Source organism: Daucus carota, chromosome 1, assembly GCF_001625215.2.
Source record: "Daucus carota subsp. sativus chromosome 1, DH1 v3.0, whole genome shotgun sequence".
Lineage (NCBI taxonomy): Eukaryota > Viridiplantae > Streptophyta > Magnoliopsida > Apiales > Apiaceae > Daucus > Daucus carota.
This window is the reverse complement of record NC_030381.2, coordinates 1573609-1594333: the sequence shown is the minus strand read 5'-3', so window position 1 is coordinate 1594333 and position 20725 is coordinate 1573609. Positions and strand designations below refer to the sequence as shown.

General features: G+C 30.7%; 1 protein-coding gene across 16 annotated transcripts; it reads left to right on the top strand.

Moving 5' to 3' along the window:
- Positions 1-10141: 10141 nt before the first annotated feature.
- Positions 10142-19709, top strand: LOC108193565 (uncharacterized). Of its 16 annotated transcripts, none has more exons than XM_064089500.1 (15): positions 10142-10370; positions 10783-12287; positions 13036-13857; positions 14030-14718; positions 15448-15640; positions 15723-15765; positions 15996-16092; positions 16237-16298; positions 17091-17139; positions 17302-17449; positions 17601-17679; positions 17785-18590; positions 18692-18944; positions 19072-19185; positions 19369-19709. In XM_064089500.1, the coding sequence occupies exons 2-3, from the start codon at positions 10786-10788 to the stop codon at positions 13091-13093; spliced, it is 1560 nt and encodes a 519-aa protein (XP_063945570.1). In that variant the 5' UTR covers positions 10142-10370; positions 10783-10785; the 3' UTR covers positions 13094-13857; positions 14030-14718; positions 15448-15640; positions 15723-15765; positions 15996-16092; positions 16237-16298; positions 17091-17139; positions 17302-17449; positions 17601-17679; positions 17785-18590; positions 18692-18944; positions 19072-19185; positions 19369-19709. The 16 variants fall into 16 exon arrangements, with proteins under 16 accessions (XP_063945570.1, XP_063945566.1, XP_063945572.1 ...); XM_064089496.1 differs by having other exon boundaries at positions 15980-16092; XM_064089502.1 differs by lacking the exon at positions 15723-15765.
- Positions 19710-20725: the final 1016 nt, after the last annotated feature.

Below are 20725 nucleotides of genomic sequence, written 5' to 3'. Positions count from 1 at the left end.
GAAGAAAAGACTTTTTAAGTACTCTCCAAGATATGAAACTAATCATCATTAATTATTTCTAAATTCGAAATCAAATCAATTCTTATCATTTATTTTAAAATTTCAAATTCATCTTACCATTTATGGGAAGACTTCCTAAGCACTCTGAAGATTTTATTGTACGATGTTGGATGAAAAATTAAAAATTTAAATATATAATTATCTCTTAAATTGCTGATCGCCTTTTCTTAAAATATTTAAAATTAAAATTTATGTAAAAAAATTTCAAACAATAATTTTCTTATCTTTATACATTTAATTTATTCACAACTACATGTATATTTTGTATATTTAAAAATAAACGTAATTCGTAAAATGACACGTCATAAAACCACATATTTTAATTATGTCACATAAGCAGCGCCATCTAATCAACTGATTTATATAAGTCAAGTTTTAGAAAGTCCCACAAATTATGCATGCATTCTTACTTTTCATTTTAATTGTCTTAAATAAAAATCATTTCCTTCCTAATTTTTAGCATATTTTTTAAATGTAGTTATTGACTTCCTCTATCTCTAATTTATGAATGAAAAGACTTCTCAAATACTCTCCAAGATATGAAACTAATCATCATTAATTATTTCTAAATTCAAAATCAAATCAATTCTTATTATTTATTTTAAAAATTCAAATTCATCTTACCATTTATGGGAAGACTTCTTAAGCGCTCTCAAGACTTTATTGTACGATGTTGCATGAAAAATTAAAAATTTAAAAATATAATTATCTCTCAAATTGCTGATTGCCTTTTCTTAAAATATTTAAAATTAAAATGTATTTAAAAAATTTCAAACAATATTTTTCTTATCTTTATACATTTAATTTATTCACAACTACATGTATATTTTGTATATTAACCTATTTTTAATTGTAATTGTTAGCTTATTATCTATTTCGAATTAAACATGGAAAGACTTCCTAAGCACTTACAAGATTTTTTGTATGATACTGCATTAAAAATTCAATATGTTGGAATAGTGATTACTACCTCTTAAACTGCTAATCGTCTTTTCTTAAAATATTTAAAAATAAAGTAGTGTTAAAATATTTTCATAAGATTATACAAAAAAGAATAAGGTATTGATGCACCATTAAATATGTTATACTTTAAAAAATTATGATACGACTATTGTGTTGTTAAATTCATTTATGTGTTATTGTTTTCTTCATTATTTTATTTTTTTTCAATTTTAATAAAGTAATTCTTATATATAAAAAATTTGAGATACGTCATTATATATGTTTTACTCTCTAATTTTTTATTTTACAATAAATATAAAATTAGTTCAAATTTATATATCAGAGCAGTAACATAGCGTCGTAATGGTAAGGTGTGTGAAGCAGCATTTAGTTGATATTTAAGCATGCTCAATCAGCTGCATAATCGGTGTTTTTTAAATATTTAATTGGTTTGAATTTTTTTAATTTTGTTTGAAGAATAATATCTTTTTTGGATCAGAAATTGTAAGCAATTTAGAAGGCATATGTAGGTCTGCTTGATTATATGCATGATTGGTGCTTCAGAATGGGAAGCGAGTGAATTTCATTTGTTTCTTTCCATTACCATCTAAAAATTTGAATTCAAAGTAAGTATTGCAAAATTGAAATCATATTGGTTGTCTCTCTTCAATTTGATATTCAAATTTCCTTGATTATAGTTTTCGTTGAACAATAGTATGACAAGATTCAAAACAATGATTTTATTTATGGTAATTTGTTTGATTGATTTCATATCTATTTATATGTATATGTCTATATATCTATATATTTGGTAGAGAGTGGGTATATATATAACCGTTATCAAGACTACATGTTTATATCTTTGATTGTTTGTATTCATCTTTCTTTTCCTTTTCCTTTTTCTTTTTTGACTTTATAGTTTGAGATTTTCATTCTTTTTTCTATATCTGTAAGCAATTCTTTTAAAATTTCAAACATGTTTTTAATTTACAAGATATATGGATGTGAATGTTAATGGAATCTCTTTTTACAATTTGTAGCTATCAAAGGCCGAGGAAACTACATTACAATGAAGAAAGCATGGCTGAGACAAGTTGTGGGACTCAAATAACCTAAAGGCATCGTATTTCCTACTACATTCAACTGATTTTTGGTGTTATCATATGTTTTACTGGCGTGATTATCATATTTATCATTTAATTGACACTAATTATTAATTTTTGTGTATGTGTATATAAAATACTTAAATGACCATTTGTCTGGCCGCTCAGTTCCTCTGATTAGCAACACACCAATCTGGCTATACAGATTCATCTGATACAAATTTTAGCGTTGTCAATAAAAGGAGAATGATATATTGTTGTCTCACTTGGTAAATTGAATCTCAGCCTTTTCTGTGCAAGTTTGTGAAAAATTTTATTAATACTTATTTAGATTGATTATATAACAAATGAAATCATTTATTGGAATTTAATATCAATCATTAGAATTTACATATGTATGTATAACTTATGTGTATGTATGATACAATTGCTTAGATAGTTGTCAGTTGTCTACAAGCATCTAGAAAGGAATTACGAAAGTTTGGGTGCTCTTTTAACAATCTCAAAGTCCTTTGAAACAACTAATTATTGATTTGAGCAGCAGATATTCAAAGGAGTTGACGCGGAGACTATTTGGTGTGTGAAACTTTGGTAAAGCTCATCAGCCAGATTCTCAATACAAAGGAAGTAGTAAAGGGATCTGAAATGGTCAGACGGGAGTGAGAAATGTAGACGATGAGGCTAGCAATGCAGTTAACATTGAGGAAGTATCACGTGAGATGGGGAAGTCTAACAAAATGATGTCAATGTAATTGTCTCCCTATTTACATTGGTGTAGTCTTTGTTTAATATCTTGAGAATATATAATTTCGCAAGTTAGTACTTTTAGTCACTCAAGTTCATTGAGAAGTAGTTGTTTTAGTCATAAATTTTATATTGCAAGTTCTCATTTGGCTCATGCATTGTCTCGGGAGTAAGTTATAGTTTTGATCACATGATCTATTTAAATTAACCATTGACGGGTTTTTAGATTTTTTATCTATTGTTTTTGAAAGAGATAATAAAATTTTCATAATTTGTATTTTATAATATTTTTATAAAAACTTATAAGAACATAAAGGACTTGAGTACAAATACAATGACAATAATGAAAAGAATATGTGTTTCCATGTAAATTTAAGTATAACGTATCCCTTAGATTTAGGAAACATTTTAAGTATAGTGTATCCGTTGCAAATTTCAAATTTCAATGCAGATGGAAATATCATTATAATCCGTGATTTTAATTTATTGATTTAATCTCTTATTCATTGAGGTAACATATATAAGCAACAATGATGTAATTAGTTTACTTCTCTGTTAAAGACGTCTTTATTTTATTTAACTCTTAATCAAATGAAGTGTATAAACGAAATCTAGATATATTTATAATAAAAGACATATATATTATATATTTTCTTAGAAAGATTATATTTAAGTCAAGTGAAGTGAATCAATTATATATCTATGTTGACTATCCCTTAATTTATGCATACATTATGGCATTTATATTTAATTGACATACTCTGGTGTTATTTAATTGTCATCTCTGAATGCTTGATGAAATACAAACCCTGTATTCTGACTAATACATGGAACAACAGACCTAAAATCGATCTTAAGGATCTGAATTGCTAGCTTCTTTATGTATTATTTATTTATTTATTTGTGATAAAATAAAGTGTATAAAAATAATATATATTTAAAATAATTCATTTTTAAAATATTTAAATTTAGTTAAATAATTCATTAATATTCCCAAAACGATATAATTCATTCGTATGTCAAAATATTATAATTTAGTTAAATAACTCATTTTAAAATATTATAAGTTAGTTAAATTTTTTAATTAAATATTTTCTAGAAAATCGATGTCTTAATGCATTACTCTGCCAAAATATATCACATAAATTACAATACATTATTATGCCAAAAAATTGTAACAAAAAATATCTATTATAAATACATTTTAGACATTAATAATTATGTAAAATAAATTCTATCGGTTACAAAATTTGAATTTCAATACTCATCAAACATCTTAATACAAAATCTCATTCTCAATTTTACTCGCTAAATTAAATCGGTTACTAACATTAACTACATAATTCAAAAACTCTTATTCATTTACTTTCTTTTTTGTTAAAATATTGTCTTTATATTTGTTGCAAATCTCTAATCTCACTGTAAATCATAATATCATAAAAAAAATTCGCATCTGCTATTATGCTTCCTTAATTTATTCGATTTTTAAGTTGGATGGAATAATTAACAAGTATGATTAATCAATTTCTTTTGGTAATATTAAAATATATAGTTACTCATTCAATGCTAAACAACTAAAATGTATCATGTAAATTTAGGTATAGCGTATCCCCTAGATTTAGGAAACATTCAGATTCAGTTAAGTACATGACAGTCGTTGCAAATTTTAAATTTCAATACGGTTTAAAATATCAGTATGTAAATTATAATCCATGATTTTAATTTATTAATTTGATCTCTTATCATTTAGGTAACATATATAAGTAGCAACAATATAATTAGTATACTTCTCTATTAAAGACGTCTTTATTTTATTTAATTGTTAATCAAATGAAGTGTAGAAACGAAATCTATTTATATTTTTTATAAAAGACGTATATATTATATTTTTTTTAGAAAGATTGTATTTATGTCAAGTGAAGTGAATCAATTATATATGTAGGTTGACTATCTCTGAATTTCTGTATACATTATAGCATTTGTATTTAATTGACATAACTAATTGGTGTTATTTGATTGTTATCTCTGAATGCTCGATGAAATACAAATCATGTATTCTGACTAATACATGGAACATCAGACCTAAATTTTATGGATGATACTCGATCTGAAGGATCTGAATTGCTAGCTTGCTAACGTATTTTTTTTTTATCAATTTATTAATTTGTGATAAAATAAAGTGTATAAAAATAATATATATATATATATATCTTTCAGAATATTTAAATTTAGTTAAATAATTCATTACTATTCCCAAAACGATACAATTCATTGGTATGCCAAAATATCATAGTTTAGTTAAATAATTCATTATAAAAATATTATCATATAGTTAAAATTTTTAGTTAAATATTTTATAAAAAATCAATGTCTTAATTCAGTACAATGCCAAAAAATATTACGTAATTTAAATACATTACTATGCCAAAAAACTGTAACAGAAAAAATATCTATTTTAAATGCATTTTAGTCATTGATAATTCTGAAAAATAAATTCTATCTATTATAGATTTTGAATTTGAATACTCATCAAATATTATAATACAAAATCTCATTCACTATTTTACTCGCTAAATTAAATCTGCTACTAACATAAACTACATAATCAAAAACTCTTATATATTTAGTTTCTTTTTTATTGAAATGTTGTTTTTGTATATATTGCAGATCTCTATTCTCACAAAAAAAAACTGCACATCTGCTATTATAAAATACCTACGTCAATTCCAACTCTAAAATTGCATATGCTACAGTAACAACATATATACAAAGATTTTTGTCGCTACGTTTAATAAATATATAAATTTACAGTTATACTTTTTTAGTATAATAATGTATTGTAATGGGAGGTAAAATGATAAATAGATATACTATAAAATATTAATTGAGAAATATTTCATACTTTAACTTATTACATGCATGTATAGGTATGTAGGGAGTCAATCATTGTTGACTTGAGTGGAGAACTCGCAGAATATTTGATTCATATTTATCAAGACGATTTAGAAACGGCGGTGATCTTGGTTCTAGCAAGTATGAAGGTTCAAATGTGTGAAGGTTGGATCATAATTTGCATTCGTCACAATCATATACACATCTAAATATATTTAATTCTGAAACATGTTTGGTGACAATCTATACAACTACAAGAAATATCAGTTTTATCAACACAGCGATATCAAAAGTTGATGTTAATTTAAATTTGAGTGCGGTATATAGCATGAGACATAGTTATTTATTTAATTTGCTCATTTATTCACACAGAATCGTATAATTATATATTTCATATCAAAATAATATGAGAATAATTTATAAATTTTTTATATTGTTCCAGGCTTGATCGTGATGGATATGTATAGCTTCCAGATCTCGGATTATAACATCTCCAAGAATGCTGAATAATCGTACTACAATATTTAGATTTTTGTGAAATAATAATATAATAAGTATTTGAAATTATGCTCAAATTCTTTATAGATTATGAGGTTATCATCCGGACTATGTTTATTTTGGATTATATATATATTTTTTAATTTTATTCTTCATTTGGGATTATTTGATAGTTTAATTTTCTATTCTTAATCACAAAAATTATTTTACTACGCCACAAAAAACCAACTACAATATCAAGACACCCGTGCGCGGAGCGCGGGCAAGAAAAGCTAGTATAATATAATTGTAAAAATATTTTCTGTTTTCGCCAATGTGTATTTGCTATTATAAATTTATAATTTCTGCTAAGTTTACTTAATATTAAAATAAATTGCGGTTAGATAATTTTGTTAGTGATAATTTAAAAAATATTTTAAATTATTATTATTTGATGTGACTTTGAACTTGATAATATAATTTAGTGTTATTTGCATAAATATAGCTAATTGACATCATTTTTAAATAATAAAACTATGTCCATAAATTTAAGAACTATCATAATAGCTTCCTCTCTCATCTTTTGAATTAGTAATTTTGAAATATGATAAATAATCTCTTTGGACATAAATTTTTACTAGAATTTGATCAAATACATATTTTTACTTGATTTTTCCGTCAGCTAGACCTTAATTAATGAAATGAGCTAGTTCGTTTGAACAAAATCGTACTTGGCTTTTTCTTTAACCAAGTTCTACTTACATTTTTTTATTTTCTTGATATTTCTTTAAGTTATTATATATATATATTTATTAAAGATTTTAGCAACACATTGGTATACCTTACATATTAAAAATTATTTGAAAATAAAATGATTAGATCCCATCCAACTGAAAAAGAGTAACTCATATTCACGTTGAAAAATACATTAAATTTTAGTGCTACGTATAATTATGGCTCTAAATAATAATGTAAATTTTTTATATCTCATAAAATTTTTGTTTTTTTATGATTTAGTAGTAACATGTTAATAATTTAGTGGTTTATTTTTAAAATTAAATATAGAACATTTACACAAAAGTGAAATTCCAAAAATTTAAAAAGAAAAGTTAAAGGAAAAATAGAATTAAAAACTTGTGTATAAGCACATATAAACTATTTAAAATAAAATTTGAAAATGTTGTTTGTTTTTGTGAACGTTTGTATTAGTTACGGACTAGTTATGTTTGTCAGTAAAAGCTTTACCTGAACCAGAATAGTAAGATTCGGAGTTTAGAGGGGAAGTGGTCCCCATTTGCCAGTCCAATGAGGTCACCGCTGGAAGCTAGTCAGAATGCTGGGACCGACACACGTGTGGCTACCTAAGCCGTGATAGATGCACCTTTTTATTTATTCCTACATATTTTTAAGAGGTAATTGCATATCGCACCCCCTAAGTATCGTTCAAAAACGATAGAGTACCGATACTTTAAGAAACTCAACTCGCACCCCTTATCTTTACTTCTCAAAACCGAGATGCACCCCCTACCGTTAACTTCCGTTAACTCAGTGCACTCCGTTAAGTCAGTATATATATAATTGCAATTCGGACCCCCTAACTTACGTTCAAAAACGATATGGTATCCATATTTTTGAAAACTCGAATCGCACCACCTATTTTTACATCTCAGGAACGATACGCACCCCCTCCGTTAAATTCCGCTACCTTCGTTAAAATTCTCCCCCGTCTCAATTCACATGTCCCTTTTGCTTTTTGAGGAGTTAAATTGACTAATTTTTTACTAACTATTTGAAAATATGTATTTATTATTTTAGAAAATAGAAAGTTACATATTAAAATAGACTAGATTTAATTTTTGATGATATTTTTTTGATCAATTTTTCCAAACAAAATAATTAAAATTTATATATTTTAATCAATAGATAAATTTATGTAATATTTATAATAAATATCACATGATATTTATTTTTTATATTTAAAATAGTGTATATTAAATACCTAATACACATGTCACTAAAAATTTAAAATCATTCAATATGTAAAATCATTTTGACTTGGGGATAACTTAATTAAACAAAAATTTTAAAAAAAATATCATCAAAAAGTAAATCTAGTCTATTTGTTTTCGCAAATAATAGAGGGTCCGAATTTCACAAATAATAGAGATAATTGCAATTCGGACCCCCTACTATTTACCTCTATTAAAATAGGCTAGATTTACTTTTTGATTAAACGACAAGAGGCTTATATAAAAAGCACATTATACCTAACTTACGTTCAAAAACGATATTATACCTGTACTTTTGGAAACCCAAATCTCACCACCTATCTTTACAACGATACGCACCTCCTCCGTTGAATTCCGTTACCTTGCGTTAAAATACATATTTTCAAATAGTTGGTAAAAAATTAGTCAATTTAACTCCTCAAAAAGCAAAAGGGACATGTAAATTGAGACGGGGGAGAATTTTAACGGAAGGTAGCGGAATTTAACGGAGGGGTTGCGTATCGTTCCTGAGATGTAAAAATAGGTGGTGCGATTCGAGTTTTCAAAAATATGGATACAATATCGTTTTTGAACGTAAGTTAGGGGGTCCGAATTGCAATTATATATATACTGACTTAACGGAGTGCACTGAGTTAACGGAAGTTAACGGCAGGGGGTGCATATCGGTTTTGAGAAGTAAAGATAAGGGATGCGAGTTGAGTTTCTTAAAGTATCAGTACTCTATCGTTTTTGAACGATACTTAGGGGGTGCGATATGCAATTACCTCTATTTTTAATATCTTTCTTGCTAATTAATTCCTACATATTTCGATTTTATATCTTAGATCAAATTATTTGTGTTTCATTGTCCAATTAATAGTGCGATAAATATGCATAAACAAAATTAGGAATAATATATTAGTGAACGTATAGAATCTAGAAGGACGGAAGGAGTACATATTATTTTTAAAATGTGAACATTAAATATTAAAATAGATTAAATATACTTTCAAATGATATAATTTTATTTTATTTTTAATTATATGATACATACTCCCTCTGTCCCATTTAATTGTATACGTTTCTTTTCAACTGCTCGACACGCATTTCAATGCTCTTATAAAATATAGTTCCGTAACTTATTTTTGAGATTTTCTTTTTCTGAATAAAAATATAACATCCAAACTTTAATTCAGAAAAAGAAAATTTTAAAAATAAATTACACAACTACACTTTACAGGAGCATTAAAGTCCGTGCCGCGTCCCCGTCCCCCAATGTATACAACTCAGGGGGACGGAGGGAGTATAAATTTCAGTTATAGTATAGTCGATTTTCGATCATATAGTATAATCAATTTGGTTGGTTAGAGCACATCAGACTAATATTAGTACCGGTTACAAGGGCACTCATTTTTGCAAAACTTTACAACCGATACTGGCTAATTGATATAATTTCAAACACTTTTTAAAGTGACACGCGTTTAATTGATAGAATACTGGGACACGCGTGTGGCAGTCAAAATCGTGATAGATGCCCCTCTTTATTTTATTCCTACATATTTCGATTTTATTTTAGATCAAATTATTTGTAAGTTTTCTTTGTCCAATTAATTTCGGATTAAATACGCAAAAACAAAATTAGAAATAAATTAGCTCAAAATAACATTAAGTTGTTTATAATAAATATTACATAGATTATTATGCAGAACACTTATATTGATGATTATATTTGATTCAACTAAAATTTGTTATTTAATCATTAAAGTGTAGTAATAATTTATTAATATTATCATATGTAACATAATTATCATAAAATCAAAATAATTATTATATAAAAATTTGTTAATTTTTTGAAATCATCGATATAAATAAATGTTTCTGACTTATAAATTCAGAATCGAATATTATAATCTGTCGGCAAAACACCACGTAAGACTAATGGATTACTAGTCAGATTAGTGTTCGGATTTTTATCTTTTCGTCGTACATATGTTTTGATAGAGTCGAGGAAATTTGTTTTCAGAGATAAGAGAGAGATCAGGAAGAGAAAGAGATTTTTTGGTGGCTAGTACGGTAGTACCTCCTTCATCGATCGTTGAACTTAAGGTGTTAGTGTGGATACCTGCAGAGATTTAAATCGTAAGAACGGATTTTCTACTAAAAGGTAAATCATCTCTCTCAGTAAATTCTCTTATGTTTTTCCACGGATCTCAAACAAGATTCTGTTTAGATATTTTATGTTTTTTGGATTAATCGGACTTCTTTATTATTTGTGCAAAGCTTTTGTATGGTTGGTGATTGTTTAAGTTATGTTTGCAATTTATATACTCCTAATTTAGATGTTGTTATTGGAGCTCTCCTTGGTGATTGTGACTCTGAATCTAACAAAGACTAATAGTCATGTTGTCTAAAAACAAGGCAGTGGAGATGATAACATTCTTGATATTATTGCGGGGAAATTATCTTTCAGTTCAGAATTAATATTGTTATATTCTTGATACCTCTTTTTAGTCTTTACTCACACTTTACTTGCGACTTAAAAAAACTGATTTTTTTTTTATATATGTATGTGACAGGATATGGATCAAGGTTGTAGCTTTATTGCGCAAAGCTTTCTTTTGCTTGGTGATTGTTTACCTAGTGACGTTGTACAAAAAGAAGATTATGGTGACGATTATGATTATTGGAGTAATCTTCCCCCTGATATTCTTGAGGTTATAGTGGGGAAGTTTAGTTATCTCCGTGACTATTACAGATTCATTGCTGTCTGCAGATCATGGAGGGATTCACTTAGTAACTTCAAGAAGCCATGTCTGCCTCTCACCGAATATCCGTTCCTTCTTCTTGCGGAAGATGTTGCTCCAGGAGCTATGCTTGAATATGACCCTAGTCAAGATTATAGTGAAGTAGAAGATAATAATGATGAGGACAATGATAGTGGTGATGATGAAGGCGACAATGATGTTAGTGGTGGTGATGATGAAGAAGAAGATAGCAGTGATGATGAGGATGGTAGTGACAATGGTGATGAGAATCACGAAGAAGACAATAGTGGTGATGATGAAGACAATGACAAGATAGATTATACGAAGGCATTTAAATATGATCATAATAAAATTTCAGTCGGTAGTCGTCGTGGTTTCTACAGTCTTTTGACGGGAAAAACATACTATATTGATTTGCCGGAAGCTGCTGGAAGACTAATAGTGGGGACCAATAAAGGGTGGCTAGTAACTCTAGGCAGGGATCTGCAAATGAACCTTTTGCATCCTCTCTTAAACTACCAAATCTTGCTTCCACCCATGCTTACCTTTCCTCTGCAAATGCCCTACGATGAAGACTACGGGCCTGAAAATTACTCCGACATGTTTATTTCAAAAGTTGTTGTATATTCCAGTGTACTCAACGTAAATTCAGCTTTCGGATTATATCCTCGCCATGCTTGCCCTTCACCATATGTAATGGCTATATATGGGGACTATTATAAATTAGGGTTTGCTAGATTGGGAGACAAAGTTTGGACAGATGTGTGCGTTCCAGCGTTCAACTTCAGTGATATTGTTTACCACAAAGGAAATGTTTATGCAGTAAACTGCCATGGGAATATATTTGTGTGTGGTTGTGATGGTGATGAAGAGGGACGACACATCAGGGGAAGAGAAATTGCATGGCTTGAAAGTAAAGATTGGGAAAAGAAGTACTTAGTTGAACCAACATCAGGATCTGGTCTTCTGCTACTTGTGCGCTACCGTAAGGAATTGCGGCTCAAGTACCGCACTACTCATTTCTCCGTGTGGAGGTTGGATTTGAAATATTCTGATTCTCTTAAAGATATTACATGTTCTTTGAAACAAGAGAAAGAATTGGGAAAGGAGTCAATATTTGTTGGCAATGCTTCATCCACGGCTGTATCATCGTCAGAAATCATGAAGCCAAACTGTATCTATTTTACGGACGACAACAAGGAACCCTACTACCATGAAGGAGGCGGGCATGATATGGGGATTTTCAGCATGGAACATCACACAATTGAACCTCATTTTCAAGGAAAATCATACCATCCTGTCTCCCCTCCTCTTTGGTACATCTGACAGACACTTGTTTAGTAAATCTGCAATTTGCGTAGTGAGGCGGAATACTATATCGTCTTTCATTCTATATAATAGTTGTTATTTTAATTAATTAATTTATTTATTTTCATTTGTCACACTAAATAGTTTCTTGGGAAGGATATGGCTGTTCTTCATACATTAAGTTTTAATATTGTAGTTTCACAAATTCTCTTGATTGTTGTTCTTAACTTATGCTAAAAAGACTCAGCTTCAGCCCTGACATCAAATTCGATACAAATTATAAATGCACATAACTGATTCTTTATAGTGCCTTATAACATCAGAAGCAAAATGTTGAATTTTATATAAACTTTAATTATATTAATGGGACTGTAAACTAGATTATTACTGCAGACGGGAGAAAGTGATCTGTGTTTTAGTTGACAAGACTTGGATGTCTGTTTTCATGAATCTTGTTGATTCTGAATTCATTGAACATGATAACCAGATTAAAAAAATCACTGAACATACTGAAAAAAGTTTGTTGATATGATATATTCTTCGCTGATGGATCTATTTTGCTGCTGTGACTTGTCATGCTTCTGTTTGCAGCTATAGATGGTACTGCTTATTATACATAGTGCTTGTGGGGATGATGTTGCAACTGTGGTGTAAAGCAGTTATTTTGAGCTAGATATAAATATTAACCGATTCAATTTTTCTATTTTTGCTGTTCATATTGGGTTACCATATTAGGGGTATTTATGTCCTTTGCAGGTTGTGCCTATCAGAACCTTTAACAGTCAGTGTTCATCAGACCTCCAAGGGCAGGTAGCTGCAGCCACAAAAGCTGAATTTAATGAGATCGGTGAAATCGTGAACAAATATATACACATCTGCAATAGATGTTCATCTGGTCAGGCAAATTGGTGCTCTAGTTGAAATGATGTGTTGATACTGAGATGATTGCCAAGTGGCAAGTACAAGGATGAATTTGCCGAGTTGCTGACATTCAGGGGTGTATTTAATGGGGATTTTTTTTTCATTTATGAATTCCGAGGGTATTCAATTTGAATTTTGTAGAATTGTGTGGCGCCTGCGAAGAAGCTTCACGCGCTTATTGTGGCAGAGGCTGTTGTGGGTATAGTTGGTAAGGAATGTTCTTTTGGTCCAATGAATTTGCCTGGTGTGGAAGAGGCTGTTGTGCCGGGGGATAGGTGTGTGTTGCTTGTTTTGGAGTCGTCTAGGATTGAGATTGCTGTTCTTCTTAATGACTTGGCTTATTTGAAGTTTGAAGCTTCAGAGAGTTCTTTGGCTGACAATAATGTTGTTTCGAAGGAAAGGAATCTTTGTGTCGTGTTTTCATTGGTGGAAATTATTGTCAAAATGATTGCAGGTGTTGCTGAAGATGAAGGTAATGTTATTAACGAAAGTACTTTCATTAAAATTATAAATGGGCTTAATGAGACGACTGGGGTCATCCTTGAGTATATACAAGATGCGAAGGTTTATGGACAAAGAAAACGAGATGATCTCCTTGCTTCAGTGCGGGTTATTGGGAGTTATCTTGCAGAAACCCCTGATGCATGCAAGGATAAGGTAACATCACTTTTGGATTTTATGCTTTCGATTTTATGCTTCAGTGCGGGTTATTGGGAGTTATCTTGAATCTTGATGATGCTTTTGGATCAATCTTTTATCGCTTTGAATTGAATGTCTAGTTTATTACCTTTTTCATACACTTTAATTGACATTTTTTTGTGCATGGCAGGCCACTACAATTGTGAATAGCCAGTAGGGGTCCTGGTCCCTGGCCTACATATGTCAGGGACCTGTTAACCAACACATAACTTTTTGGCCGTTGGATGAATATCCAGCGGCTAGGATTGTAACAAAAGTTTAATAAGTTCAGCGCTTTTTAATCGCTGGACATGCCTAGAGTTTCGGAAAATGTAAGGGACTCAAGAATGCCTAATTCATCTAAGGCAGGCATTTCTTTTAGGAGTCAGCCATGTTGTAATTTTAGAACTCGGGGTTGTGGTTATGGGACTAGTTGTCGTTATTCTCATGAGTTTCGCGGAATAGACCAAGGTGAACTGGTGGTAAAGGAGATAGGACTTGGCTACAATAATGTGTGCAAGTGGTATTCCAGTGGGAAACCTGCCCGTATGGCAATAGGTCGTTTTCCTCATGAAGATGCTAAGAATGGTGTGGACGAGTTTAGGAAGAGTCATGCCATTAGCATTGCTGGTTATAATCGCTCGAGTTTGAAGCAAGACAATAGATTTGGGGGATCAAGTTTTGGGGCTAAACAGGATAATAGGCCTGTGGATGTAAGCTTGAGGGCAAACCAAGCACATCAACGACAAATGTCTTGGAAGACGAGGCTGTGCAACAAGTGGGAAACAGTAAATGAGTGTCTATATGGCTCAAAATGATTCTTTGCTCATGGATTGGAAGGTACTCATGCACCTGTAATTACTAGTCTTGCGTTTATGTTTTAGACTGTGTAGTCTGGCCAGCTGATTTTTTTTAATAATTATGATACAATGGGTCTACTTGGGAAAGTAATGTATCGAACACTAGTTTATATGCTAGCACTTTTTGTTTGTTTCTCATTGAGAGTTGGTAGTCCTGTGGTGGGATTGCTTGGGGACACTGTTGCACTCTCTTTTCTGTAAAAAAAACGTAGATTATTTAAACAACATACTCTCAGATGCTATTAATATGAAATGGTTAGAGGCTTATGTACTATGCTATCTTGGGTAGTCTCCAGGTTAATAAATGTCAGCATTCAGCTTCATATATGTTTCTATGGACTGTAGCAATTTGTATAAAAAATGTCAGACTTATGGTTTGATTAAGATACTTCTCCTGGTCTAAAATCCTTTAGAATGCTGCTTGAAGTTGGCATATCTCTATATAATCTTCATCTGGGGTCAATTATATGATTTTGCTCTTCAGAAAACATCTTTTTTTATTGGATGTTAGATCTGGAGATTAGAAATAGGGAAATAAGCTACTTGAAATGTTTTCTTCTTCCTGAATCGGAAGCATATGTGAAATGTACATAGCTTACACAACGTAAACAATACCAGGCATTCACTAGGTACGAAAATTGAAGTAGCTATATTGGCTCAATAAACTTAGCATGTAATTAGGTGCCTCACATCAGTTATTTGATGGCAGAACTTCTTCCTGGACCAAGTGCAAGAAATAGGAATCTATCTTTAAGATCTGTTGCTGGTCTTGCTAAGGATGAAAAGAACGGGGTTGCTTAAGTGGAAGGTAAGGAAAAATGCTCCATCAGGTGGAAGACAGTAAATAAGCTCGTGGGCATCTATGCTGATTGGATTGAGGACGTGCCTTCTCAGCCTGATATGTGATTACCTATCATTTTTTCGCTTTTTGGTGTCTCCTATGCCCTCTACAACTACCCTGATGAAACATTGGCTTATTTTCAGCTTGCTCATGGATATTACTATCTGGGCATTAATATTAGATATGGTAGATGTTAATAGAAAATCTCTCTACTTTATAAATCCTACTACCTTTTTTCCTACGAAATGTGTACTTTGTCCCTCTACAAATTTTGTATTTACGTTTATACGGCCATTGGCCACGTGGCTTCCTCCTTACCACTTATCCTCTCTTAATTTCAAACTCATGTTGCGTGTACTCTCTCCTCTCCCGTAAACACTCAAATTCAAACTCGCTGCAGTGTGCTCTTTTTCTAGGGTTTCAAGCGCGGCATCACCGCTGGAAAATCAACTCTCCGATTCAATCTTTCTCTCTCGCCGGACTCCGATTCAATCTTTCTCTCTCTCTGGACCTGTAATCTCTCTACCCTCTCCCCGTTTCTTAATTCGATTTACTTTAATCACGTCTATTTAGGGTTTTATAAATGCTTATTGTCAGATTTAATACTCTTTTGATCCTATCTGTGCTTCTTTTTCTGTTGCGTGCCCCATTTTCTAGGGTTTCAAGGCGCCGCTCCGAAATCAATTCTCCGATTAAATCTATCTCTCTCGCCGAAGATGGTAATCACTCTACCCCTCTCCGTTTCTTAATTTGATTTACTTAATTATATTTAAATTTTAATGCAAATTTGTTACTATTTTGCTCGAATATATGTATTTTTTTTGTTTTTTTTCTTTTCAGTTTCATAGCATGACATAGATATTTGATATGGCGAATTTGTTTTTGAGATGATGTTTGTGTTTTATTTGTGCCACCCAACAGTTATCCTGTGTGTGTTTTTCATGATTTAACTGTCTCTAGGATTTTTCTCTGTGTGTGTGTTAGCTTTAAAAAGTTGGAAACTTTAATACCTGAATTGGTGTGTATATTTTTGTTTCTTTATATTTTTCTTTATATTGTTCTTAGATTGTATCATTGTTGTTAGACTAATTTATTCTTAGTTTGGTTCCAGCTAATGTTTGCAGATTTGTGTAATATGCAGTTTAATATAAATATATGCATACCATATGTTTGTTTATATTCTTGAGAGAGTTTTGAATTGTTTTTTTTGAATTTGGTATAATAGAAAATATGCCTTATGTTATTCTGTGTAAAAGAGAATAAAGATTATTTAATATAGATCTTACAAGTGATTTTCTTTTTGTAGATTAACTGTTCGAGAAAATTCTATTAGAATTTTGGAGTTACTGTTCTTTGAGAAGTTTGTTTTTAAATTTTTTGTTGTAAATTCAGTTGTGGTTTTTAGATTATATGTTTCGGATTGAAGTAATAAGTAGGTCTGTCAATATAGATTTATTTAATAGATTAGTTATGATTGTTATTTTATATTACACTGCACTGGTGCTTTCCAGGTTGTAGTAATGGAGCCACAATAAGTGATAAGTGGAGGGATTCATCAAGGCAAGTTTTTTGATATATTGTAATGCATCTCATTATTAGTGTGATGATTGCAAGCCTTTCCTAAACTTTCAATTGAAATATTAGCTTATAGCCAGCAAACAGTGCTGCTCCATTATTTTATCTGAAGTGTCTAATTTTTTATTTTTGGTTATGGACTTGCAGACATATAATTCATGACAATATCTTTGTAAATGGTGCTCTACGCCCTTTGGTTTCAATATCCATTCTAATTTGCATGTGACATGATCGCCATGTGATCGCGTTCAAGGAAAATTCAAGGTCTTTTGCAAATTTGCACCTTTAAATCAAGGTAGTCCAAAAAAAAATTCTTCCTATATCATTCTGATTAGGTTGTCTATTTAAAACTATTTAAATGTAGAAAGTGATTATGTCTAAAAACAGACCTCTGATAGTGGAATTAAGCTGTATTCTTATGCAAAATTGTGATGGTTTGTTGTTAGGTGGCCTATTTAGAACGAAGCGCAGCCGCAGATCCTCTCTCAGTCCTATACAGCCCGATGGATGCTTCATCGAACCGAAGTAAGATGCTAATTTTAATATTAATATCGGAATTCCTTACTAAAGTTCAATCATCTTTGTTTTACTGTTAGTCACCATTGGATTTTAATCCCTTTTATGTTTCAGGCCCTCTTTTCAATATCTCCCCCAAGTCTTATGATGGTTGATTAGGTGGTTAGTTAACATTTTATCAAATTTTTTTAAACAGGATGTTATTTGTCCCCATTCTAATAATGTTATAAGTACCTATTTTGAAACTGATATGTGATTGTTTGCTGTTAGATACCGTGTTCCAAAGGAATCACCAATCTTTTCTCAGTCCTAATCGTCCTCACACTGATTCATCAAATAACAGTATAAAGCTCCATCCTTCACATCTTCCACATGTGGTTCTGATTAAGGTTGATAGGATTCTGGTGGCTTCGATTGTGAGTCAAGTTAGTTTTTCTGATAAGTTGTCTGCCGGTTGTGCAGCCTATATCAGCTTCAGAATTAGCTATGAAGGATTTGAAGTTGGGGGCTAAAGTTGTTATTTCACCTGTATCAGTGATGGATTTTAACAATACTGAAGAACTTGAACAATATGTGTTTGCGATATTTGTCTGGATGACAATCTATAGTTTAAAGTGTTTACAGTATGATAACTATATAATTTAAACCGAAAGCTACTGATGTTGCAATCTCTTGAAGGTTCTCCTTTATGGCTAATGTTATGCCAAAATTAATCATCTACGTTACACTTTAGTCCTGCAAGAAGATAGCACTTAATGTATGTCCTAAATGTAATTGGAAGTCGTCTAGAGTTCCTTAAAAAGCTCTACGTGCTGGCTACAGGTTCTCTACCATTGAAGCAGGTGACAGGAACTCTGCGGAAACAATTGCTATGTGCTCACATCAATTCCTTTTGCAGTTCTCGGATACAAAGCCCCAAGGTATGGTTTACTATATTGCGGCATTATTGTCACATGTTGTACACACTCTGTATATTGGTTGGATACTTGGATGCGATTTTCATCACTCCCTTATTTGATAGGATGTAGAAAAGATCTGAACTGTAAGCTTTATGCTCATTCATTGATTGGAGTAGGAGTTGCTTCAAGTTTGTACTTCAAGAGGCAGATTTCTTTTCACATTTGAGATGGGCTGACTATGCAATATTTTGTTTACATTGGAGATCTATTCTTACCATTCAAGTGTATTGTCTCAGTAGATTTTCATCGATCAAGATAATTTGTTAAGACTTATAGAACATCATAATGCTAGGCACTACTGTTAAACCAACACGGGTAATTCTCTGTCCTGGCTATAGTTATGGTTTTATGGTTCTGCAGTCAGATGTTCCTTCTAAAGATTGAATTGTTTGAAATATATAGAACTTGAGAAGATGTCATAAACAAGTTATTTTTGATCCAGTGTCTATCAAGGGCTCTCCGGGATGAAAACCCAAAGCTTTTAATGGTAGCATCGGCTTTGATTTTACCTATCCAGCCTCTAAAGGTGTCAGCTGTTCACACGGGAACGATGGAGGTATATTTCTTTAGCTGTTCCTTGACAGACTATCATACTTTTTTCTTAATTTGTTATGCATCAGTTTTTCTCAAATTTCTGTACTTCTAACAGATGATCTGCAAAAGAGGGTGTAAATGTGTAATTATTTGATATTCCATTATGAGTAGTTTGTAGACTGTTGCTTTTGTTTATTTATTTCAGCTTGCATTTGCGAAAAGAGCCCTTAAAGATTCCAAAACTCAAGATGGCATACAATGTACATAAGATGTCATCACTACTAGGCTGCGCAGATGATGCCTTCCCTCAGACTCCCTTCATGCTGCCTGGCACCTGCAACAAGCTTTTAGAGTAGTAGTTGAATTAATGTGTTGCAAGGGTTAATCCTTACTGGGAGACTTTGTTATTGTTGTGCTTGAAGAGAAAGATAGCCGGTAGAGGAAATAACACTTAAATATTTAACATAATAAAATAACATTTAAACATGTGAAATTCATGTTTTATTAATATATTGTTAATCAGTTTTTGTTAAAAAAATTTAAAAACTAATCAATTGTCCAAATTTTAATAAAAATAGCTTCTATTATAATTATTAAAAAAAAAAATTTCACTAATATAATCAAATAAAACATATTATTATACCCCCAATTTAGCAGGGTTTAGACCATAAGTCCCCTCGGGCTTATTGGTACATGAACAATAATCATGTAATAATTTAAAACAAATATAAATTTAAATCTCTAATATCAAAACTCCGATTTGATTATATTTTTTCTCAAATATATCAATAATTTAGTGAGAATGATCATTTTAAGAAAATGTGAGGGGACGTTGAAGGACATCTTTCATGAAATTAATTATTTTATTAAATATTCAAGTTAGTGTTCTAAAATTTCTTGATTTATTAAAAAATTCTTAAATTAATTCCCGATTATCTTAAAAATATTCATATGAATCTTGAATCGATAGAGTCAACTAATTAGTTTCGATTTTTACATTTATGTTTAAAACACATTATCTTCAAAAAAAATGTTTAAAACACATAAATATGATATTTTTTGTAGAAATATGCCAATATCTGGATTCTACTAAATTATTTGTGTCCATATTGCGAATCAACGAAAGAAAAAAAAAAGAAGAAAACATATATTGAACTTTGGACTAATTTCTTTTTGTTGAAAAAATTTATAAAAATCATATTTCTCTTAAGTCATAAAATTTTGACACTAACAATACAACATGAGACTGCATTCTTAAAAAAATGACATTTGAGAAGAGATTCATACTCACTCACGGTCGCTTCTTCTGCCTGAAGTGAACTATATTAGAATATTTGATTTCTCTGAGGTCATTTCTTATTACAAAGATATTGAAATAACGAGACCCATTGAACTCGAGAAGTAGCCTCCTTTCAAATTGAAATCGTAAATATTGAAAAAAGCCCATAAACAGTTCCTGTGTCTTCGTTAAAAACAACGGGTATTTCATACCCGTTACAAAATTTTAAAAGGAAAGATGGTTGAATCTTTGACCCATATTTCCTCAAAATCTCCGTAGGAAT